At 36.9% G+C, this 23,429-nt stretch overlaps 1 protein-coding gene across 1 annotated transcript; it reads left to right on the forward strand.

Moving 5' to 3' along the window:
• Positions 1–14,627: 14,627 nt before the first annotated feature.
• Positions 14,628–22,649, forward strand: CER3 (Fatty acid hydroxylase superfamily). Its single transcript, XM_089152711.1, has 11 exons — positions 14,628–14,755; positions 14,864–15,084; positions 15,173–15,405; positions 15,533–15,752; positions 16,535–16,656; positions 16,795–17,051; positions 17,203–17,310; positions 17,887–18,093; positions 19,672–19,782; positions 19,891–20,064; positions 22,213–22,649. The coding sequence occupies exons 1-11, from the start codon at positions 14,705–14,707 to the stop codon at positions 22,366–22,368; spliced, it is 1,860 nt and encodes a 619-aa protein (XP_089008837.1). The 5' UTR covers positions 14,628–14,704; the 3' UTR covers positions 22,369–22,649.
• The last annotated feature ends 780 nt before the right edge of the window (positions 22,650–23,429 follow it).

Raw genomic sequence — 23,429 nt, forward strand, 5'->3', positions numbered from 1 at the left:
CCTATGACTACAACCAACTCAGACTACTGACTCATCAACCCTATTGGTCATCCACAAATAGTAAACGGGAAGCTCTCATGTCCTCTCACGGGTTGGTTACTGGTCTTGAGTGTCCATGAACCCAAGTCTACTACTGCAACCCTACCAATGAATGGCCCCCACAATGTGATTCATGTCCTCTCATGGGTTGGTTATCGGTCTTGAGCGCCCACAAATCCCCATTGTTGCCATGGGTTACTCGGTCTCAATACCCTTCCGAATCGGGTATGATATAACAGGGTAATCCTAGCTAAACACTGCTAGACAAGCCCTAGGTATATCAACCAATAATCAAGGAAAGAGTCAAGGGGCACCATAATAAATGTCCCATACCACTTCCACTGATGTTCAAAGATAGAAATGTCAAAAGCACATTCCCATTCCCCAATTATACTTACGCAATCACATTCCAAATTAGTCATTCATACGCATAACTGATGAATCAATACATAGGGAAATTACCATTCATACATGATCAAAATAATAGTTGAATTACATGAGCAAAACCTACTGTAGTTACAATACTTACAACAACAATATAATTATAAGAAATTTACAAGAACAGTAGTATGATCATGCAATCCGAATCAATCACAAGTAAACATGCATTTTAGGTTGTTAAAGAACAACCGTCCTTACCTTAATTAACTTCAAAGATTTTTCGGAGAGAGAAAGAGGATAGGTCCAAAGTTAGCAAATAACCCTAAACAAGCATAGTTCAAGCATTAGGAACAAACCCTCAAAGATCGGAAGTGAAACCGATCAAAACAGACCAAGCTTGAAGCTACTGACACTGTGGGCAGCTCAGTTGGGTAAAAAACATAGAATGATCACACATTCATGAAGATCTCACAAGATCTCATTCTAAAATCAAGTTGTGTAGATCATAAAAGCATTGGAGTGAATGGAGATTCACTCACAACTAGAGAGATTGAGGAAGAGGTCTTTGCAATGATACAAAACTTTCTTCATAATCACGGAGATAAGAAGAATCAATAAGAAAATAGATCCATTGAAAGAGTATATATAAGTGATCACCAACCTTAAGAAGAAGAAAAATTCGCCGAAAAGGCTTGAGGATTCGAAGAGGATCTTCCAAAACTCCAATGTGAAGGCTTGAGAGAGGCTTCCCCCGTTCTCCAGAGGCTTTAGAACAATGTGGGGCTGATTACCACGAAGTTCTAATAAGTAGAGCATCAAAAACCTAAAATCAGAGATTTTACTCATAAGTCCCCTGTCACTGTGGTCGCTCAACCTAATCGACCCAGGTTGACAACAAGCCCAGATACAAGGAAATGAAGCTCCAAATCTCAAAATTTTCAATGGGGCTTCTCCCAACTCAACAAGTGACTTACCTAGCATTAAGGGACCCTTCAAACCATGTCCAACTAGGCCTCAAGTCCATCAACCAAGCTCTTTAACACCAAGGTGCAATTTCTTCTCCAATTCTGATAAGGTTTCCAAGTATGGAACTCCATCATCAATCTCCATGGGTTTTGGGTCAAACACCATGTCTTCCATTGAGATGGCCCACAATTTCCTTCTACCTTCACTTCGGGTCTTCGGACTTACAAAAAAAAAGGGTTTTCGTGTGAAACCCAGCTCTATCCTAACCTTGACCCGACTCGGATCCTTTGATGTTTGTAGGTCTGAAGACCCGGAGTGGTGGAGGAAGAGACTTGTGGGGCCTCGTAGTTGAAGATTTGGTGTATGACTCAGAGCCTATGGATATTGACAGTGATGCCCTTACTTGGATACACTGTCAGTGTTCAGTAAGAAACTGCACCTAGAAGAGGGGAAGCTTAGTTGAAGTACTTGATGCACTTCCGATCTTGTTTAGAAGGTATTTCTCTAATGTAGACTTGTTGATTGACTTGTAGGAAAAACCCAACTCAATTTGGATCAGTCTGACCTTCCAATTCCCTATCTGAAGTTGTTGTCATGGCTTGGTCAACTGGCCCAGTCGACCAGTTAGTTGACCAGCAAATTATTAAATACGAAAATTCTAATTTTCATGATTATTTTAAGTCTACTTATTGGGACCTCATGAATAAAACCCTACCCTAATCATTTGGACTCCAAAGAACGAGGAGTGAGCTTCCCAAAGCCATTTCTTGAAGTTGGTGAAGAATATTTGTCTTAATCCTTGCATTTCATCTCCATTTGCTTCCTCAAGGTATGATTTCTCTCTCTCATCCTCTATTGTACTCATTCCTCTTCTCTTTCTTGCTATTGAGACCATGACTAAAGTGCTGCAACCTTGCAAACAATTAGTCATCTGTTTCCCCTTTCATTTTCATTAGTTTCCTTCCATTCTTGCTATGCTATACTACCATTTTGATTATTGGCATTGCATTTCCATGATTCCTTTCATTCCAACTTGTCTTATTGATCTAAACTGATGTGTAGATGTATGCTAGGTCTATTTATTATTGATATATGATTCTAATATAGTTCTTATCACTTCCTTAGCTAATTTCCCATCATTCATTGCGATTGCAACAAATTCCATTTAAATTCTTGATGTTTAGCATATAGAACATAGGGTTTCAATTTGGGTATTCCTAATTGGACCATTAGATTATGATAATACTTTTTGTATAGTGTTCTTATACTATTACAATCAATCCCTCCAAGTTTCGGATTGATCCAAGCCTTGGAAGATCGATTTCGAGCCAATTTCACTATTCTACCCGTCACTGTTCATCTTGGTCGACTGAGTTAGTCAACCAGCCAGTCGACCAGTTGAGAACAACAACTCTATAATTGCTCGAATTGCTCCATTTGATCTCCGATTTGATTGTTTCCTTCTCTACTATTGCACATATGTTGTTTAGGGTACAAGCACTAATTTGGGGACTATTTTAAGTGATACTTGATTTTATTTTCGATTCAATTAAGGTAAGGATGGTTATTGTCATAATTACATGAATTATGTGAATCTTGCCACTATGTTTGAAATTTGGTAGATTTACTTTCCTTGTAATATCTTAGACATCTTGTGACTGTTGTATACACTTCATAACAGTAGTACCATGTTATATATCATTTTGAATTCCCATGCTTACTTATTTTGATAATGACATATGTGATCAATCGTGTTACATTGTATCTCTTTTATATGATGAAATGTCAATCATGTATGATATGATGGAATTGAACATGTGATTGATTAAATATGATTTGGGATTGGGGAATGTCCTTTCGACATTCTGTCCTTGGACATCAGAGGGAATAATATGGGATGTTCTCCGAAGGTGCCCATCGACACTTTCCCGAATTATTGGATGACATACATAGGACTTGTCTAGATGTGTTGACTAGGACATCCCCGTTGTATCAGACCCGAATCAGAAGGGCATTGAGACTTAATGACCCGTGGTAGTAGTGTGATTTGATGGGCGCTCAAGACCGGTAACCAACCCGTGAGAGGACATAAATCATACTACGGATACCTGAAAGGGGCCATTTATTGGTAGGGTCGCAAATAGCTAGACTTGGGCTCACGTGCACTCAAGACCGGTAACCAACCCGTCAAAGGACGTGAGAGCTTCCCATCTACTATTTGTGGATGACCAATAGGGTTGATGAGTCCATAGTCCGGGACTATGCTGACTCTAGTGTGAAGGATACTGGAAAGGATTGCCAGGGGCAAGGAATGGACGTATCTGGATCTGACATGATATGACTGAGTAGATGACTTGCATTGGGCTAGGCTTTACTGTGACATGCGCCAATACTTAGACCAAATGGAGGTGTGAGAGAGCGGTGACTTAAAGCCCAGCCTATGGATTTGTCCCGAGGGATGTAAGACCTAATTCCGACCGGCTTGAGTGATTGAGACCTACCCAAAGAAGTATGGTGCTATGACTTAAAGCATGTCTACCATAGAGACTAGCATATGTAGAGTTAGAATCATATTTGCATTATCTATCTCATATCATTTTGCATCATGTTACGTTTTGTATCATATGACTTATGTATTATGGAATAACTGTCTTGCTGAGTTCTTTTGAACTCATTCCTTTCTGTGCAATTGTTTTGTTAGATTTCTCTGCAAGTACCGAAGAAGCTGATGGCTCATACCTTTAGACGGACCAAGATCCCGCATACTACACTGAAGGTCTTGGCCATTATGAAAGTTATGGTGAAGGTACCAAGGGTGATTATCCTCCGTACCAAGATTAGCCCGACTTTGGTGTGAGAGAGGCCCTGCTTAGTTTCCTTCGTGTACACCCATGAGGACACATTGTATAAGACCGAGGAGACCTTAGCTTAGGCTTTATGCTATTCTTCTGGAACCTGGATCTATAACTTAAACTTTCATCGATATACTCTTTAAGTTTTGGATTTGTAACTTAACTTGAATTATCTACTCTCCGTTGCCATTGATGGAGTGACTTCCGCTCACTTTCTCTCTTTTGGATCATATATATATATTTGGTATCATTTTATTCCGCACTCTGATTATCTGTTTATCTTATTCATGATTCTTTTATTATATGTTTTTACCTTGATTATTATTGTTCATGATTGTGTTATCATGTATGTGGGAGGCATGGTTGCTCGATACTTGATCCTTGGGAATGTGGATCACATACCCGGATAGGCCTGATGGGGTACCGGCTGGGTGGATGTGACATTCCGGGTTAGGGTTTGGGCTGGATTTCATAGAAGCCTCCTCTAAGCACTTCGGCATAGGATGGCCTCCCAGAAAGCTCCTGATATGGTCAGTGTGCAGACTTAGCCACCGCCAGATTCAAATCTTAGTGTCCTACTCAAGTAGGTTTCTCCTCCAAAAAAATTGATCTTCTCTCTCCTCCACACCTCTCTGTGGCATCTTTGAGGGTGTTTGATTGCCTTTATATGACCCATGCAATTTGGAGATAAGTCAAATGAGTTTATATCAGAGTTAGAATCAAATACAATCATGTGTTTTGTTCCTCATTGAATTAGGATGTTGAGTTCCAAACCATCCTATCCCACACTGGGGTGAGAGCATTAGATGACATGTGCAGCCAATGGCGGAGCCACGTAGGGACCGGAGGGGGCCATGCCCCCCCCCCCCCGGATTTTTGAAAATTTAAAAATGCCTGCATATTTTCTTAATTTTTCTCACTTTATGTGTGAAATACCACTATTTGGCCCCCCTCCAAAAATTAAAAATAAAAATTTAAGATATAGATGATAGGTACAAATGTCATTCTTAATCATAATCAAATGGTTATCATTAAACCCCTAGTTTTAAGGAATAAAGGTTAAATTCAAATTAAAAACTAACTCACGATCTATGAATTTCTCCCTATATTCTCTCTCATATTTTCATTCCTATTTATTCTCTCATGAATCTCCTCTTTTATTCCGATTTCTTTTCTTTTTTTTTTCTCACACGTCTCACAAAATATTGGAGTGGTTAACAGATATTGGAATTTTCCGAAATCTTCTCCACAATTATCAGTATTCACTCTCTCTTTCTCAAATTATTCCTCTCTCTCTCTCACACTCATGATTTTTCTAGTATTCATTTCATAAAGTATAATTTGATTTTTTTAATTTAGTTGTTCTTTCTTTCTCTTAAAATTTGATTCTACTAATAGCAATTTGAATCTCGTTAGAATTAAGCCATTGATTTTATCAGATTTAATCATAATCATTGATTTTTTATTTAATCCTTAAATTTTTTCATAAAATTTCATTCCTATTAATGGAAATTCAAATCTTGCTTAGAATTTCAACTTAATTTACCTAAATTTTTAATGTAGGCCCCACACGTCAAAATATAAGAAAATTTTATGAGATGGGACCCACAGTGAGTCCTGCGTTGGCCTAGGTATATTTGCCCCCCCCCCAATGTTCAATCCTGGCTCCACCCTGTGTGCAGCCACACCCTAGTGTCTATGCTACCCTAGAAAAGCTCTGTACCTCCTTCAATACATAGCATCTCTTGCCATCGTAGCCGTGATAAGAGCTGACCATTGTAGTCCATGTTGCGATGTAGTCAATTCAGTCGTCGCGGAAGCTAAAAATAATAATATCTGCTATTGGATTACATTCTCTATAAACAATGAGAGATCTTCCACACTGTTTTTTCAAGGTATGACTTCAATGCATCCCAACATTGTTGGGTGAGCCATGGTAACCACCGATACTTAAAAATAAATATATCAAAATGGTTTTGGCATGGCAAAGTGCATCATGCATGGTTTTAGCAAGCAACATAGTGAAAACGAAGAAAAGAAGAAATTCTACATGCATAACACAGAGATTTATGTGGTTTAGATGAAGGCTACTCCAAGTAAGTCTAAGCAATTATGCTGATTTTAATTATGAATAAGACAAGGAAGCAATAAAGACCTGATGACATTTATTTCTTTCACGGTAATTTCTGGGAAATAATGTAAACAACAAGCAAATCATTGAAGTTTAGCACGAAAGGAACTACCCACTTGAGAAATAGGAGACAGAACAGACAAATCATGCAAGAAAAATTGAAGTTCTATGGTTAAAGAGGTACATTCAAGAAACCAAATGCTAAAGAAAAAAGTGGCCAATATTTTAGTTTGCCCAATCTGGTGAACTTGAAATATTACAAAAAAGCCCAACGTTAGTGTTTTAAGCTTGACTATTAAGTTTTCGTCTATCCTCTGTCAAAACCTCCTGTGTTCCACCTCTGCTACCCTCTTGTTGGTTTCCCTGTGGTGCCGGAAACAAAGTAGCTTAAGCCTCTCTGATACTTGAGTTCTTTTGCAGATGATTTTGTTGCAACCCCTCTAGCCCCCGCTATGCGTGCCTCTTGCATCACATCACTCGCCTTCTCATGAGGCGTTGCACCACAACCCTGAAACCATAGCCAGTGAGAACCTCATTTAAGACAACCCGAAGCTGCCTATTTTGCAATCGCTGCAAGAAAACTTGAATTGCATTTGCATTTAAGATTTGTACGAACACTGTGAACACCTAACTTACTTTCTATTTTTGGAAGGATACTATATTCCTTTTGTTGGTTACCTTTCTCCCCCGCATTTCTCGCTACTAGCTGGCTGCAGGTGTTACCAGTGGCTTCTTCTCCCACTCTTTTGGTGCAGATGCACCTTGGGTAAATTCCTCTTGTCCCTCTCGACAATCCCCTCTTTCAGTGATTGGACCTGGATGTTCACCCCATTATCATAGTGAAAAGAAAAAAGGTAGAGCACCCTCATGGAAGGAAGTGAACCATCTGGGCTCTTGGGTTGTTATGCCATGATATTCCTACCCATCCTGTGGTTGAGGAAAATAGATTGCTATATGGTTATGCCATTGGCTTCCAAACTGAGTCCAAAGAAGAAACTAGGTATTCTCCCTTTCCCCTTGGTGGTTAGGTTTCTCACTTCTCCACTTATCTTTCAAACCAATACTTGAGTTTAGAATTGATGAGATTTTGTCCCCTATTGTTGTCTGGATTCAATTGAGAGGTATAAGCATTGAACACCTTGCCTTTTATCGTATCTATAATGCCGCCACTGTACTAGGAAGAGTTGTTGAAGTGCACCTCATCTTGTGGAACTTGGCTTACCTAGCAATTCAGCTAGGGTCAAGATAAAACTTGATATCAATAAGAGGGTTAGGTTCAAGACTTCTATTAGTAACTATGCTGGACTTTGGGTCCCACTGCAACTGCTATATGAGGTAAGAATCTTATGCTTCAAGTTTGGTTTTAACCACCTCTCAAATCCCTTGGTTCCTGGCTTTGTTGAAGCACTCTTTCATCCTTTGGACCAAGATCTTATCCCATAGGCTATCTCTAGTCCACCCTCAATTGAAGAAATTAAATATACCATTTTCTCAATGTGCCCACACAAAGCACCTAGGATGGATGGTTTCAATGCTTTCTTTTACCAAAAGAATTGGGACTTTATTAGCAATGAATATATTCCTTTATTAATAATTTTTTTCTCAACCTAGCCTTTGGGACAAATCATATTCTGCTTTGTTTTGTCCTAAAAATTGAAAATCCAAAAAGGGTTTTGGATTTTAGATCCATTAGCCTTTGCAATGTTAACTATAAGCTCATTGTGGGAGGAGGCTTAAACCTTGCCTGCAAAACCTCATCTCACCTTGTGAAGGTGCTTTTGTCCCTAATAAACAAATTACGGACAACATAATGATTGTGCTTGAAATCTTCCACTTCATGAGCACAACCAAAGCAAAAACTAGATGTGTGGCTCTAAAATTGAGTATGTCCAAGGCCTATGACAGGGTGGAATGGGATGTCATAACAAAACTTTTCCAGATGTGGGGATTTGATAACCATTGGTCTGATCTTGTCAAAACTTTGATTTTCATGAGCCTCTTTCTCTGTGAAACTTAATGGTAGCCCTTACCTATGGTTCACTGGATCTATAGGGCTAAGGCAGGGATGCCCCCTAAGCCTATGTCTCTTTCTTATCATTATAGAAGTTCTCTCCAAAATTCTCATTGAATACAAGGGTCTCTATCTCTTCAAAGGTATCAAAATTGCCAGAAACACTCCGAAAATCTCACATTTTTTCTTTGTAGATGACACCTTTCTCTTCTGCAGAGTGACAAAGGAAAATGTATTATCATTATAAGCTACCATTGACATTTTCTATATCACAAGACAACAAATCAACTTTGAAAAAAGTGATGTCTTTTTCTCTAGAAATGTGGACCACGCAAATGAAGGAGCAATTTTGTCAATGCTAGGAATTAAGGAAATGAAGAAGAATGCAATCTATTTAGGAGCTCAACTATTTCATGGAATGGCTAAAACAAATTTTTTGATTCTCTCCTGGCAAGAATGGGAAACAAAATGGCCACTTGGAAAGCCTCATCTTTATCCTATGCAGGAAGGGGAAGTACTCACTAAATCTGTACACTAGTCCCAATCTCTTTATCTAATGCAGTGTTTTTGCTTTTCCAAAATTGTATGGAGGACACTTGATACAGTATGCCAGCGATTTTGGTTGGGAAAACCAAACAAAATAAAAAAACTGAAATTCATACCTTGAGAGCGATGTGTTAAACCTAAACAAGGAGGACTAGGGTTTAAAAGAATGGAGCATACTAACTATGCTCTGTTACTCAAATGAGGCTGGGGACTTCTTAATAACCCAAAATCTCTTTGGGAAAGATTCTCAAAGTAAAATACTTCTCCAACTCATCTCTATTTGATCCAAAGGTAAGAAAGAAATAGGGATCATGGATATGGAAAAGTGATGAGCACATTTACTTGTTGAATTCCTTGGAAGTAGACAGGGCACTCCGACTCAGGAATCGAGGTGACTTGATCGAAACTCTTAGGAATGAGATTATTGAAAAGAACTCTCACATCACTGTCTATGTGGGCATCTGCAAAGCAAAGCTACAAAGTAACTTGGGTTTCTGGTGTTTGCTCCACCGTGTCATTCAAGCCAACCGTAGTGGAGTAATGTAGAGTTCACTACTCAAAAGAAAAGAGAGAGATAAATACAAGTGTCATCAATGCCTTGGTAAAATTGTTTGGTCAAAAATACTTCAAAACCTTAGTCCTTGGTCCCCTTACTTTATGAGTGGTTTTGCTTAAAGGAGAGGTGTACTTGAAAGATATAAGGTGAGTCTTTGATTGAGATATATGCTAAGTCTCAAGAATCAATATGGGGTAATAAAGTTCAAGTGTGGGGGATCTTAAATCAATGGTGAGAAAAATTGTCATAGCTATTGATTCTGTATAAGTACTTACCAATTGTTAGAGTTGGAATTTCCAATGTATATTTTGAGCTAAATTGGAATTTTGGATGTATATTCTCTGCAAACATCCACGAGACAAAACTCGTCCTCTAGGGGTAACCTAGTGGTTTAAAGGCCTGTTGCACATGCTAAGTGTAACCATGATTCCTACGAAAGTGAATTAGGATTTATTTTGTTGCACTAGTTTCTTACTTGCATTTCTATTTTTCTTTAATTTTTGCTTGAGGACAAGCTTAGTCTAAATGTGGGGGTATCTGATGAGCACATTTATGTGTGAAATCTTAGGGCATAAAGCATGCATTTTATACATTTAGAGTGGAGTTACTTTGGGTTTTATGTTGTTTTTGCAAAATTTAGGATTTTTCAAGACTTAAGCAAATATTTGGAGTTTTGGGCATGAATCATGCAATTTTATACGTTAAGAAGTCCATTCAAATTCTCAAATGCAAAAATGGGCCTGATCTGGAACATCATGGGCTAGAGATGTGTGATTATGGGCCAACTCCGAAATATTGAAGAGATTAAGAAGGCAAATTTGATCTACGGCCGAGATTATAAATTATCAATCAAATCTACAGAGATATTATTGAGAGAGTCCACATGGAGAAAATAGTCCTTGCATACTTCAATATCTTATTTTCTATTTGGGATTTGATTAAAGAAAGAAAAAAAGGAAAAAGAATTATATTTAGATAAGGATGAAGCAAAAATTCCGTTTTTGAATGTCTCTATCCAGTTTCGATCAATGCCTTTATCGAACGGTCATCCGATGTCCGATCGTGCTGATTTTTGGAGGAGAGCTTCATGACTACTTAAACCTCAAATCCAACGGTGGAATTATGCATCTGATCTCTCTAAGTTGGGGCAATTAGTACATCAAAACCCTAATTGGCTGAGTCAGATGGGAACCCTGAGTTTTATTCAAATTCAGTCATGCCTCATATCTCATGTAAACTCTATAAAAGGAGAGCATACTCCATCAAAGGAGGACGTGTTCTAGAGCTTAGTAGAAGCATTCTTTCTTCTCTCTTCAGTTTATATAGGCTTTGTTTAGTTTTCTTTGCTTGCATTTGTGAGATTTTAATTTCTAGATTGAATGTTTAGGTTTAAATTTTTTTTTTATGTAATGCAATTCAAGTTCAAGTTTCAAGTTTTTAGATCGTTTTTCTCTGGGTCTAGCAATTACAGATTTAGATCATTCTAGATCTAGATCTGGTTGTTAGGGTTGGTTGAGATTCGAATCGTTTGTTCAATTCGCAAGTAAGTAACATTCTTTATTCATCTTCTCTCCTCCCTGCATTCTCGCTTCTATCTACCCCTCCATATTCTTAATTTAGGATTTACTTTCAGCATTTACTTATTGTTCTCCCATCTCATGGATCCTTGATCAAAGATGCCTACAGTTGTGCCTCTCTTTGGTTAAAGGCTTCATTTTTACTTTCTGCAATTTACTTTCAGCATTTATTTATTGTTCTCCCTTTCCCTGGATCCTTAATTAGAGATGCCTACAGTCGTGCCTCTCTTTGGTTAAGGCTTCCTTTTACTTTTATTGCTTTGTTTATTGCTTTGTTATTTACTTTCTGGCATTGTTTTTTTCCCCTTTAATATCCATTCCCTTCCCCGATCGGTGGACTGTAAGCTAAAGCAAAGGGTCCACGGTCAAAGTCATTATTATTATACTCCCCTTCCCTTAATCTAGAGCTAACACCGGATCACTTCCCTTTTCCTTTTTATTTTTATTGTTCGCATTTTTTTTCCTGTCTTTTATTTATGCATTGATTGTGTTTAATTTATTTTTCGTTTCGATTCGATTGCATTAGACGTATAGATTATGATCGTTTATTTTAGTTAATTAGTTAACAAAAATTGAATCATTCCACTCTTGCATTACTATTAAGAAGTTGAATTATAAGTGGTATATCTCCTTGAGATTGACCCGTTAGCTACACGATACCGTGCGCTTGCGGTTATTTTTAAATTTCACAAACAAAAAGTATTACTAGCATTTTACCCATGCTCCAGACAATGGTACTAAGGAAAATTGGCGATGGGAAAGACACATATTTTCGATTTGACCCTTGGGTACATACATCAACAGATCATATGGAAGGTGAACACAATTTTCTCATTTGGCGAAGGCAAGCTATAGTACAAGAAGTCTACCAAAACTACCAACAAATAAACAAGAGTTAAACAATTAAACCAATGCCATTTCAATACCATCTTCTATCTCAATCAATTCTTTCAATTCACCCATCCCCAACACAGGACTCATGGATATCTTTATTATCGAGAATAGATGAATTCTTGGCTAAACTAGCAGGAATTGCCTTGTCAAAAATGAATAGCCATGACTCATTACCCAACATATTCTCAATGGTGGAAGTTCCTTTGGAAGCTACCAATGCATCCAAATTTAAAACTTTTTTCTAGTGTCTTTTAAATGCATGATTACCAACCAAGATGATTCTATCCAAATGGGCGAGACAACTTTTGAAGCAATTACTAGAGGCCACTTGGACAATGATACAAAAAGCCCAATTGAAAATTGTACAACTAAAGTACATCTGGTTTGATCACACAATAGCAAGATATCTCACCATAGGCAAAGAGATAAACCACTTATCTCCCACCCTTATTCCTATTTTGGCAATGATGCTACCGATTACATCTGAGTTAGAAGTTTGTAATCTAAGATAGGACGCAACCAAAGAATGACTACTTTTTCTTTTTTTGATCACAGAAAAAAGATAATATATTACTTGAAATAGTTATGTGAGTTACAAATATGCTCACTACTAACAACAGTATTGCTGCTATTACTATTTGCAGCCCATAATGCTAACTTACTCCAGTTGGATAGAAGTGTTGGAGATTTAAAACTACAAAAAGTTGCTTCATGATAGTTTATCAAAATACTAATCAAGATTGTTGTGAGATGCATCAGCTAGTCGTGTTGACATGGTTTAGGTAGCAAGTCAAAGACCATTTCCAAGTTGCACCAAATTTCGTATGGTCTCATACCCATAGCTGATGTTATTGACATTGCCCTCTTGAATTGCCCCTAACAATGCCTTCATGCTGTCGTTGCCTTCAATTTTTCTTGTGGTCAGATGGTAGATGCTTCCATTTTCTACAATCCCTAGACACCATCCAGCTTTGTTCAGTAGTTTGTTAGATACCCCTGCACATAACAAAGTGGGTAAGTGGATATTTTTTATATGAGCCCTAGATTCATGTTCAAGTATTGGGCATGGCATAAGCAAAATCTCAGGTCTGCATCAATGGGGTTAGAATGCCACAGGTTACTATCATTTATCCAATCTTTCAACACTGGTCAGAATGTTATAGGGGTTGGGTTTTTGTTTTTTTAAAATAACCTTATTTCTCTCTTTCCAAATAAAATAACATTGTATTTCCAAAGAATGGCTATTTAGTTTACCAGATGGGCATGTAGGTTTTACTTGCTTTGAGGCAATGCCTCATACTGGATGTTGTTACAGCTTATAACTTCTAATATAAATTCTTTCTCTTTTCTTTAAAAAAAACCATGAATAGGACAAAACTGAGAAGTTACAACAATAATTTATTTCTCATCTCTCCAAACAAGATAAAATCATGATTATAAAATACACACTTCTTGAAAGTAGGGTCGGTATGCCTGTTTAAAGATCTAGTTTAGATTACAAGATTGGCCCAAATATTCTAGTTGAGTGAAATTAGGTTTTACCAATAACACAAACTCAGAGGCTGATTCAATTGGTAAAGACCAACCCCTCGTAGTATGAGTTTAAAATTTTGAATTTTCTTGGGGCAAAGGGTGAAGCTCTGCTGTTTATATATACAAAGCTATTTCCCTTACGATATAGTCGAGGTATGCATAACCTGACCTGAATGAACCTTAGTTAAAAAATAAATAAATAAATAAAAATAAAATAAAAATAAAAAAATGAAAAGAAAAGGAAAGTCATAAAAGGTCGAAGTGACAAATCTTTGTTCGCTCACCCTCCAACCACCCCTGCCTTAGTACCCTAGGCACTTGATGTATCTTTGCACTGGTCGGTCCATGGTGAAAGAGATCTCTTCATCAAAACTCCACCATCGAACCTGGATCCTTTTCAATGACATGTAGCTACAGAACTAATCTCTCACCGGCAAGGAGGTGTGGGAGATGAAATCATGATCTAACATCATTTAAGAGTATTCAAGCTCAGTACCGAAGGTTTTTTGGCTTCAGGATATAATTATGAAGACAAGGTTCTACCAAAGTAGTTCCAGAAGCAAAGAAAACCCAGCAACACAGAGTGGTGTAAATTTAAATCCAGGCAGCTTTAGCTTGCATCTTTAATCAATCTCCCTCTCTCTCGTTGGCAGAGACACTCACACAGAGACGTACTCTTTCAGGTAATAGATGACTTTATGAGCAGTTGGCAACAGTCCAGGAATTAGTTAAATCTGAACGCGTCAACCATCTTGCTGCCTGATGATGTATGATTGTCATGTGAGCATAACCTTTGGCATTGAAGGAGGGGGTTGATTGATTAAGATATCTAGCTGTATTTGGAATAAAAAAAAGTATTTTAGGAGATCTATTACTCTATTAGGGCTTTGAGAAGGGCCCAGTAGAAGTTGAAGTTTCAGGAAAGACAGGTAGGGTAGAAAACAAACCCTTTAGTTATCGGGGATAGTTTCTCCTTTCTTATTACCCCTTTTCTCTCTCTCTCTCGTTCTCTCTCTCTAACAGTATTGAGCTTTTACTTTGTGTTATTCTCCCGTTTATTGAACAATTCAATTTCGGTTTATCTGTACGTTGACTCTTGTTTACTTTCCCCATCAAAACTTCGGTATTTTTTTGAAGAACTTGTATAAAGGGGAGGTTGTGAGGGCTGGTATCAGAGACAGTTCACTCCAAGGAGAAGATCAAGAAAGAGCAAAGAAGATGGTTGGTCCTTTGTCCAGATGGCCATGGGAAAACTTGGGAAACTTCAAGGCATGGCCTGACCTCATTGAAGTTAACAATCTTTTTATTTGGTTTCTTACTTTTAATACTTGTTTCTGATTCTTTTCTTTTTTCTGCTTCATCTTTCTGTGATAACAGTATCTGTTATATGGTCCTCTTATTACAAAATTCTTCCTTTCAAGATTGGGAGATGAAACCCAGAAGGATAATTGGTGCTTTCATATTCTCCTCATCTGTTGTCTTAGAGGTCTAATTCATGAGCTATGGAGCTCTTACAATGGAATGATGTTCCTTAATCAGCACCGTGAGATTCATCAACGCAACTGCGATTTTAAGCAAATTGATAGGGAATGGGACTGGTATTGTTCTTCATGATCAAATCCTTTCCATTTCTTGAATCAGCATATGCTAAAGGTTACATTTTATTTATTTATTTATTTTTGACAGGGACAATTTCTTAATTCTTCATGCCTTCCTTGCATCCCTTGCCTGCTACTGCTTTCCTTTCCTGACCAACCTTCCTGCTTGGAACACAAGAGGGTGCATCTATGCTTTGATACTCCACATATGTGTCTCAGAGCCTCTATACTATGTTATACATAGATGCTTCCATAGTGACTATCTCTTCACAAATTACCATTCTTTTCACCATGGGTCTCTAGTGCCTCACCCTTTCACTGGTATGAAGAATTTAACAAAACCCCGAAGTTCATTTAATTTTCTGGATACATTGAATACAGATTTAATGTTTCCCACCCAATTTGCTTTTGGACTTTAAATGGATTTTCTTTGTTCTTTATGTTACAGCTGGCAATTCAACTTTTCTGGAACACCTCATACTGAGTGCAATTATAGGGACACCTATATTGGGAGCTTCCATGACTGGATATGGATCAAAGAGTTTGATCTATGGCTATGTATTGATGTTTGATTTCTTCAGATGCTTGGGACACAGCAATGTAGAAGTAATTCCTCATGGGATCTATGAGACCTTTCCATTCCTCAAATATCTCCTTTATACACCAACGTAAGTATTTAATTAGAAATATTGCTTTCACAGATATTTTTTTGATCACTTAATATGGAATTGAGATCCAGAGTTATGTCTACTTCTATATATTCTTATTACTTCTTTAACTGCTAGCCCTTTTGAGCTGCTGCCAGTGGTCTATGCTTCTGAAAATGCAGAACTCTTTAAACACTACTGTCCTTCACCCATTTTTTCTACTTCAAATCTAATTTACAGTCTTATTGTCCTTCATTTGGTCCCGCCCCCTTGAATGCTAGATTCCTTTGTACTCACTGTGAATGGATCAGTACTACACAACACAGGGCCACTGTGACATACTCTTTAAATGTTTTAAACCAAAGAGGTACATACAGTTGTTAGAAACCAGAATCTGCAATCAAAATCAAGGATCAGAAAAGAGGAGAGATCCATCACAAGGACCTTTTTTTTGGTGAATTCACAAGGACCTTAGAGAATAGACCATGTGGCTAGCTTGATTTCTAATATCAAGTTACTGTTCTTTATTTATAAGAAAAAGACATAAGGTCTCAAAGGACCCCACTGCGCTCAGAACCTGGAACATCCATGGTACAACTCTGTCTAGCATGAAGATTATGGACAAACTATTCCTATCACAGAGAATAGTTTTGACACTCCCCCATTGGCTGGAGCATATAAATCTCCATTCCCAGTTTAATGCAATTGAAAGAAAGATTATAAGCTACTAAGATTATTCACAATCACATCAGAGATGATGAGATGATACTGACCATTTTTTTTTTAAACTAAAAATAATGCAGATATCATAACCTCCATCACTCAGAGATGAATACCAATTTCTGCCTCTTTATGCCTCTCTATGATGCTTTGGGCAACACTGTAAACCAAAATTCCTGGGAGTTGCACAAGAAGATGAGCTCAGGTATATCTCTCAAATCCTACCTATTTAACAGAGATGGTTTACTAGCTACCATTCAAATATGGCTTACATAGAACTTCCTAGCCAAGTTCATTTCTTTGGAGATGCTTGCATGAATATGTTTTGTTCAATATGGTGCAGGCAACAAAGCGAGAGTTCCAGATTTCATCTTTCTAGCCCATGTCGTCGACATTATGGCAGCGATGCATGTACCATTCTTTCTCCGATCGTTCTCTTCGACGCCATTTACAATTAGATTTTTTCTTCTCCCTTTTTGGCCTATTTCTTTCTTGGTGATGTTAATGATGTGGGCTTCAGCTAAGGTCTTCACGGTGTGTTCATACAGTATTAAGGGTCGATTGCAACACACATGGACTGTTCCTAGATATGGTTTCCAGGTGAGTACGTAAGAATATAAGTTGAAAAATCCAAGATCTTCTGTTAGAAAGGTTCTCGAAATTTTTGTTAAATCTAGAGAGCCTGATTACCTACCGTCTCCTCGAGTGATCATCAATTAATATATACAATTTCTCTTATCCATTTTGGCAGTATTTCTTGCCATTTGCTGCGGATAACATTAATAAACAGATAGAAGAAGCTATCCTCAAGGCTGATCGGTTGGGTGTGAAAGTCATAAGCCTTGCAGCTTTAAATAAGGTTCGTTATCTACTTCTGTCTCTCTTGTTCGCTCAGAAAAGGAACATGCCAAATTTATTTTGAAACCTAATTTGATATTTCTCAAAAATATCTGGCTCCAAAATTTTCTGAACAAAAAATACGATATGTTGTATCAAATCCTTTAACTTATGTTATAATAGATGTTAAATCTATGTAAAGATGGTTTAGTTGGATTTATTTATTTATTTATTTATCAACTGTGATCTGACACATCAATTTTATTTATTTATTTTTTATCAGGTCAGGAATATATAATAGATAAAACCCATAATATTCAAATAAGATAAAATATATATTAATGGAGAGGGGACCATTTCAACCATAAATATGTTGATAATCTGAATTTTCTTTTAGCAATTTCATCTATTTTGCGGTTGAATCAAAAGTTGTTTATTTTCATTTTGTTGTTTATAGATCATTCATTTACTTTACATACATAATTACTTATATTCCTACAATGTCATTTGGAGGATTTCACTTGAAAGCTTTAATGCAAGGTTAACTAAATTATTAACTAATAAAAAAAATTTTGTTGGTGAAAAATGGTTTTCATAGAATGAAGCTCTTAATGGAGGTGGTACTTTATTCGTTAATAAACTCCCAAATCTCAAAGTAAGAGTGGTTCATGGAAATACTTTGACAGCCGCTGTGATTCTGAATGAGATTAAGGAAGATGTCAAGGAAGTGTTTCTAACAGGTGCTACTTCAAAGCTCGGAAGGGCCATTGCTCTTTATCTATGTCGTCGACGTGTTCGTGTAATGGTACGTAACCCTCTTCTTTTTTCAAGTAATTTGGTTATCCATAACTATGATAATTTTGTTAACATGATATGCTTAATCCATTCTTAATCATCCCATGTGCTTTAAATAACTATTCTTAACAAATCATACCTCAAAACTAAATAATTCTACCTAGTTTAATTTTTGTGGTTAATGGTCCGTAAGTATGTGTTAGGGAATTAAAGAGAAAATTAAAGAACAAAAATACAGAACAAGCAAAAGAACGAAAAACACACAATTCTATTAATGAATGTTACTATTATGTATAACTTTAGAGCCAAACACTGAATTTATGATTATAAGGACAGCTTTAACTCTGCCTAAATAGCATGAAAGTTGACACAAAAAATAATATTTTCTTGGGTTTTAATTTATTAAATGAAGATATGTATTAAAATGATCATTAATAATTTTTTGTTAGAAAAAATGAAAAGAAAGCATAAATAAAGATAAATTAAAGGAAGTTAGAGATTTAACCAGGTTTACATGTCATTGCGGTCTTCTATGTCCATTGATGAAGAAGAATATATTTTACTATGTAAGAAAAATATTATAATAGATATCTTTCAACCAACCGTCAAAATAACATTATAAAAACTCTCATGCAAAAACTTTAGGTAAAAAATATCAAATTTTAGAATAACCTTACAGAAAAAACATATGAACATAAAAAAACTGATCAGATCGGTCCTTCGGATTGTCCAGGTTCACCTTCAAAGTTTGATATGTAAATTTAGATTATAATAAAATATATTCTTCTACTAAGTAGCAAGTTCCAAATTCTAGAATTGCAACTTGTCACTTAATAGGGGGTTGGTCCAAGTGGTAAGCAGCTTGGTTCGCTTAAGTAAGGTTCCGGTATCGAATTCTTGTGGATATAAAAAATCCCCGCTGGGAGACTCACCCACCGTAGCCAGGTGTGTGACGCGGGTCGAACATCGATTTATAAACCAGGGTTGGCAAACCAAAGAAAGAAAAAAAAAGTCCAAATCTCCTAATAGTTGCATATAGTGGGGGCTCAAATCAACCAACCATTCACTTTTATCCTAATTGCAATCACATGAACCATTAACAAATTTGTGAAACGAAACTGACCCAGTTGTCAATTCTTAATATGGGGACACCAAGACAAATCATTGAAGATAATTGGATAAAATCTTAGCTTTTAAAAATGGCTGATCCAAAGCTTAAATCGTTTTCTTTCTCGTGTAAATTCACAGGTTCATAACTCGAATTGAAGAAGGCATCGTTTGTTTTCATACATCGTAATCAATAGTAATTGTTAGGTAGTATATTTATGGTTTCACTTCTAATTAAGAAGACTATGACTACGTGCATGGGGATATTAATCATTCGATGTTTAGTCAATAATACTGGGGTTGTCATTGGTTAGACCAATAAGGATGTATGTAAATATTTAATATGTTTATAAATATATAAAAAAAAAAGGGGGTTATTTTTACTACAACTGATATTTTACCTAAAAGAAATAATATGAATCACTTAATCTTGTAATGACAAGAATGGGGTCTTAATATATTTTCATTTTTTGAATTGCAGATGCTAACCTTATCAACTGATAGATTTCAAAAGATACAGAAGGAAGCAGAACCAGAGTTCCAAAGCTACCTAGTGCAAGTAACAAAGCACCAAGCAGCCCAAAACTGCAAGGTACTATAGTATTTCATGCCAATGGCCTACAAACTCTTTGCCTTATTAATAGCACATTATGAATTTAATTGAGCAAGATTTGGGTTTGTTTTGTGGATTTTGAATCAGACATGGATAGTAGGGAAGTGGTTGACACCAAGAGAACAAAGCTGGGCTCCAAAAGGAACTCATTTCCATCAATTTGTGGTCCCAAAGGTGATTCCTTTCAGAAGAGACTGTACCTTTGGTGATCTTGCAGCCATGAGACTTCCTTCAGATGTCGAGGGCCTTGGTTCTTGTGAGGTATGAAACCCATCTACGTTTACTCATTCTCACCCTCACCCTTATTACTGTAAGAAATGCACAAGAAGGATTGCCGGACAGCATGTTTAAGATTCATTCAGAAGTTGTAGATATTTGCCTTTGAGACGAAGGATTAGCGTAGGGCGTGCACATGATCCAGAAATTTGAAATCTCGGACAGAAGAGAGATTTATCCGTTGGTTGGAAATTTTGGATTCTGAAATTTAAAGATCTCTTTTTACACAAAACATAATCGTAGTTTTAGGCTGGGGTGAAATCCATCCCTCTTATAACAACGCTAAATATTTGCACATTCACAAAAATCACAGATGAATCCACAGATTTCATTCTACATATTCAGTTAACCAAATAGTTAATTTTATGAATTATGATTCCACAGATTTGAGATCTCTAGCTAGATATTTGAAAATCTCCAGACTCATATAACCAAACAGACCCTTAGTGTATGGATCCCAACTTATGTATTCATTAAATTCTCTAAGAACTTTTCCCACATCAAGAACTTAGACTAATAGAATAATATCGTACCTCTTTTAATTTTCATCATGTGGAGTGTGATGACATCTCCCCGTAGGAGTAGTTGATCCATACTCCCTTTATTGATGTAAATTAAGGCCGAACTACTCATCCCTACTGTACCTCCTCGAGAGAGAGCTACCAACTACTCAACTGCAAGCTTAATTACCCACCTCCCATAATTAAAGATGACTGGCAGCTTTTACTCCATTTGTCGGTTCAGCTTGCACACCAAGACATGAGTTGTTGACCTATAAGTTCAATCTTGATCAGCCTTCATGATTGGATCTGATAGTTTCAGATTATCCTTGACTGCAGGGAGGGTTTAGGGTTCGATAGTTTTACCTTTCAGATAGATGATAATAGGGATAATTACTCTTGTCTCCTTGTATTGTAACTTTATTATTAAAAGAATCCACCGCTTTTTATGAAATCATATGAAATTACTTCATTTAGAAAAGAAAAAAAAAATCACATGAAAAATTTTTCACTTTGGATTTAGAAGAAGGAAAAAAAAACCCTATTGATAGTATGAACTTCTTAAAATTGTTAACATCAAATTAGACAATAAATAAATAACAATCTAATGGAAATAGAAACTTCTTAAATTAATAACATTAAACTGGAAAATAAATAACAAAATTAAAAATAACATAAACAAAACCAACGGGGTTGGTCCAAGTGGTAAGCGACTTGGTCATCTTAAGCAAGATTCTGGTATCGAATCCTTGTAGATGCGAAAAATCCCCGCTGGGAGACTCGCCCACTATAGCTAGGTGTGCGACGCGGGTCGAAATTTTTAGACAAATAAAATATGCCATGTCATAATAACACGATCACGAGGAGGCAAAAAACAGCAAAATTGAAGATTGAATAGAACAAAAAGTAGGGGAAAAAATATTGCAAAGAACACGAGGTAGGAGGCAATAGTAATTACATGCAAAATTGAAGATTGAATTAGTAATTTCAAAAAGTAGGGGATAAAATAATATTAAGCAAGTAATTATCCCATAATAATATAGCACTATATTACTTAAGCAATAGTAATTATCCCATAATAATATGGGAGGGTAGGTCATCTGGCTGAACCAAGCATCCCCATTGGTTCTATACCCGATTCATAAAGAAGAAAGGAAAAAAAAAAAGGGGGGGGCTTACTTTGTTCGTGCCCAGTGAAATAGAGCAGTCCTTCCGCTGAGGTGCCGTCTGGCGCTACGAGACGGATATTTCATGTTGCCTTGACTCGCCAACCCTGGTGAATTTGGGAAGTAGTTTGATTGCTGGATGCGCCACCCGCTTTCTTCTCTAAGGGCGCCGCTCATGATGATATTATCCTCTACTTTTAAGGGTAGAGGGTCCAGAGTTCTGCTAGGTCATATCATGGACAAGAAGAACATAGAAGAAGAAAATAAAATTAGACAAGGCAGAGCCCAACCGACTCAAGATCAGAAATACCTAACCCTAATCGACCATCAACGGCTATATGATATCTTAATTAAGCCATTTTTAGGTTCCATATTATATGAATACGATTCACTTGTCACAGAAAAATATTTGATATCATATATGTTTTGGGTCTGAGTTATTAATACAAGTTGTTATTTTGAAGCAGTACACAATGGAAAGAGGAGTAGTCCATGCCTGTCATGCGGGTGGGTTGGTTCATCTTCTGGAAGGATGGACTCATCATGAAGTTGGAGCCATTGATGTGGAAAGGATCGATGTAGTGTGGAAAGCTGCATTAAAGCACGGTTTTCGCCCATTCTAGTTACATTCCTATAGAAACAACTGAATCCTCTCTCTCTCTATTTTATATGTCTAATCTGTATTCACAAAAGAAAACATGCAATGAGTCACAAATTCACAAGTTGGCTCATGCATTTGTTTGATTGATAATAATCCTTATAGCATATGAAGAAATTATTCTGATGATGTATTCCATAATAAAGAAATCTCTGTTGAAGCTGTGAAGCATGCCATTGTCCAATGGAATAACATTTGTTGTTATCTTGAGAAGGGAAGAAAGAAAAATTGCAGCAGCAAGTAAAAATAGCAGCACAGAAAACGGAGAGTTGAGAGAGACCTTTTTGGCAGGAGACTGAATTCAATACATTTTCTGTAGAAAATGTTACGACTTAACCAGTAACAACCCACTAACAAATCCACCAAAACCACTAAATAGGATCTAAATTTTGAAAAATTCAATCTACTAAACCACGATCCTTGAGGCAGTCCTAAACATTACTCCCAACACTCCAATTGCTTTAGGAGCTGCAATCACCAAGCTTTGACCTCAAAACTTCAAAGTTGCTAATCAGCAGTGACTTGGTCAAAACATCTACAACCTGATCTTCTATATTGCAGTAGACAGCAGGAACAATAGCTCCATCTTTCTGTACTTTCCTTTTAAGAAGAATAGCTTAGTGATAAAGTACTTGTTTTCCCATGAAACACAGGATTAGAGATAGCAATTGCAGCTTGGTGTCAACAAGAATCTCTGCGGTTTTCTTCTACTCCAAGTTAAGATCAACTAGAATTCTACTTAGCCACATAGATTGATTCACTGCAGGTGTGGCTGCAATCAACTCTGCTTCAGCTGAACGGTACGACCCTACTTCATGATAGAAGTGATCAAATTGCACGGCCTCCCTAGTTCCATTGTTAGCAATCACGATCCCATGTTCCTTAACAACTTTTAGCAGGACCTTCTTCAACTACAAGGCACCACTTTGTCAATGAACTTGGCATACCACCCACAAAGCAATGGTCAGACAAAGGCACTCAATCGCTGCTTGGAAACCTATTTGCGATGCTTTGTCATTGACAAAC

This window comes from Hakea prostrata, chromosome 4, assembly GCF_041222555.1.
Source record: "Hakea prostrata isolate BN-2017 chromosome 4, UWA_Hpros_2, whole genome shotgun sequence".
Lineage (NCBI taxonomy): Eukaryota > Viridiplantae > Streptophyta > Magnoliopsida > Proteales > Proteaceae > Hakea > Hakea prostrata.

Bases quoted from the DNA above. Each gene is read 5' to 3' on its own strand.
- CER3 (XM_089152711.1), top strand. From the start codon at position 14,705: ATGGTTGGTCCTTTGTCCAGATGGCCATGGGAAAACTTGGGAAACTTC. The intron at 14,756-14,863 runs GCATGGCCTGAC...CTGTGATAACAG, and splicing joins AAAACTTGGGAAACTTCAAG to TATCTGTTATATGGTCCTCT. The intron at 16,657-16,794 runs GTATATCTCTCA...AATATGGTGCAG, and splicing joins GCACAAGAAGATGAGCTCAG to GCAACAAAGCGAGAGTTCCA.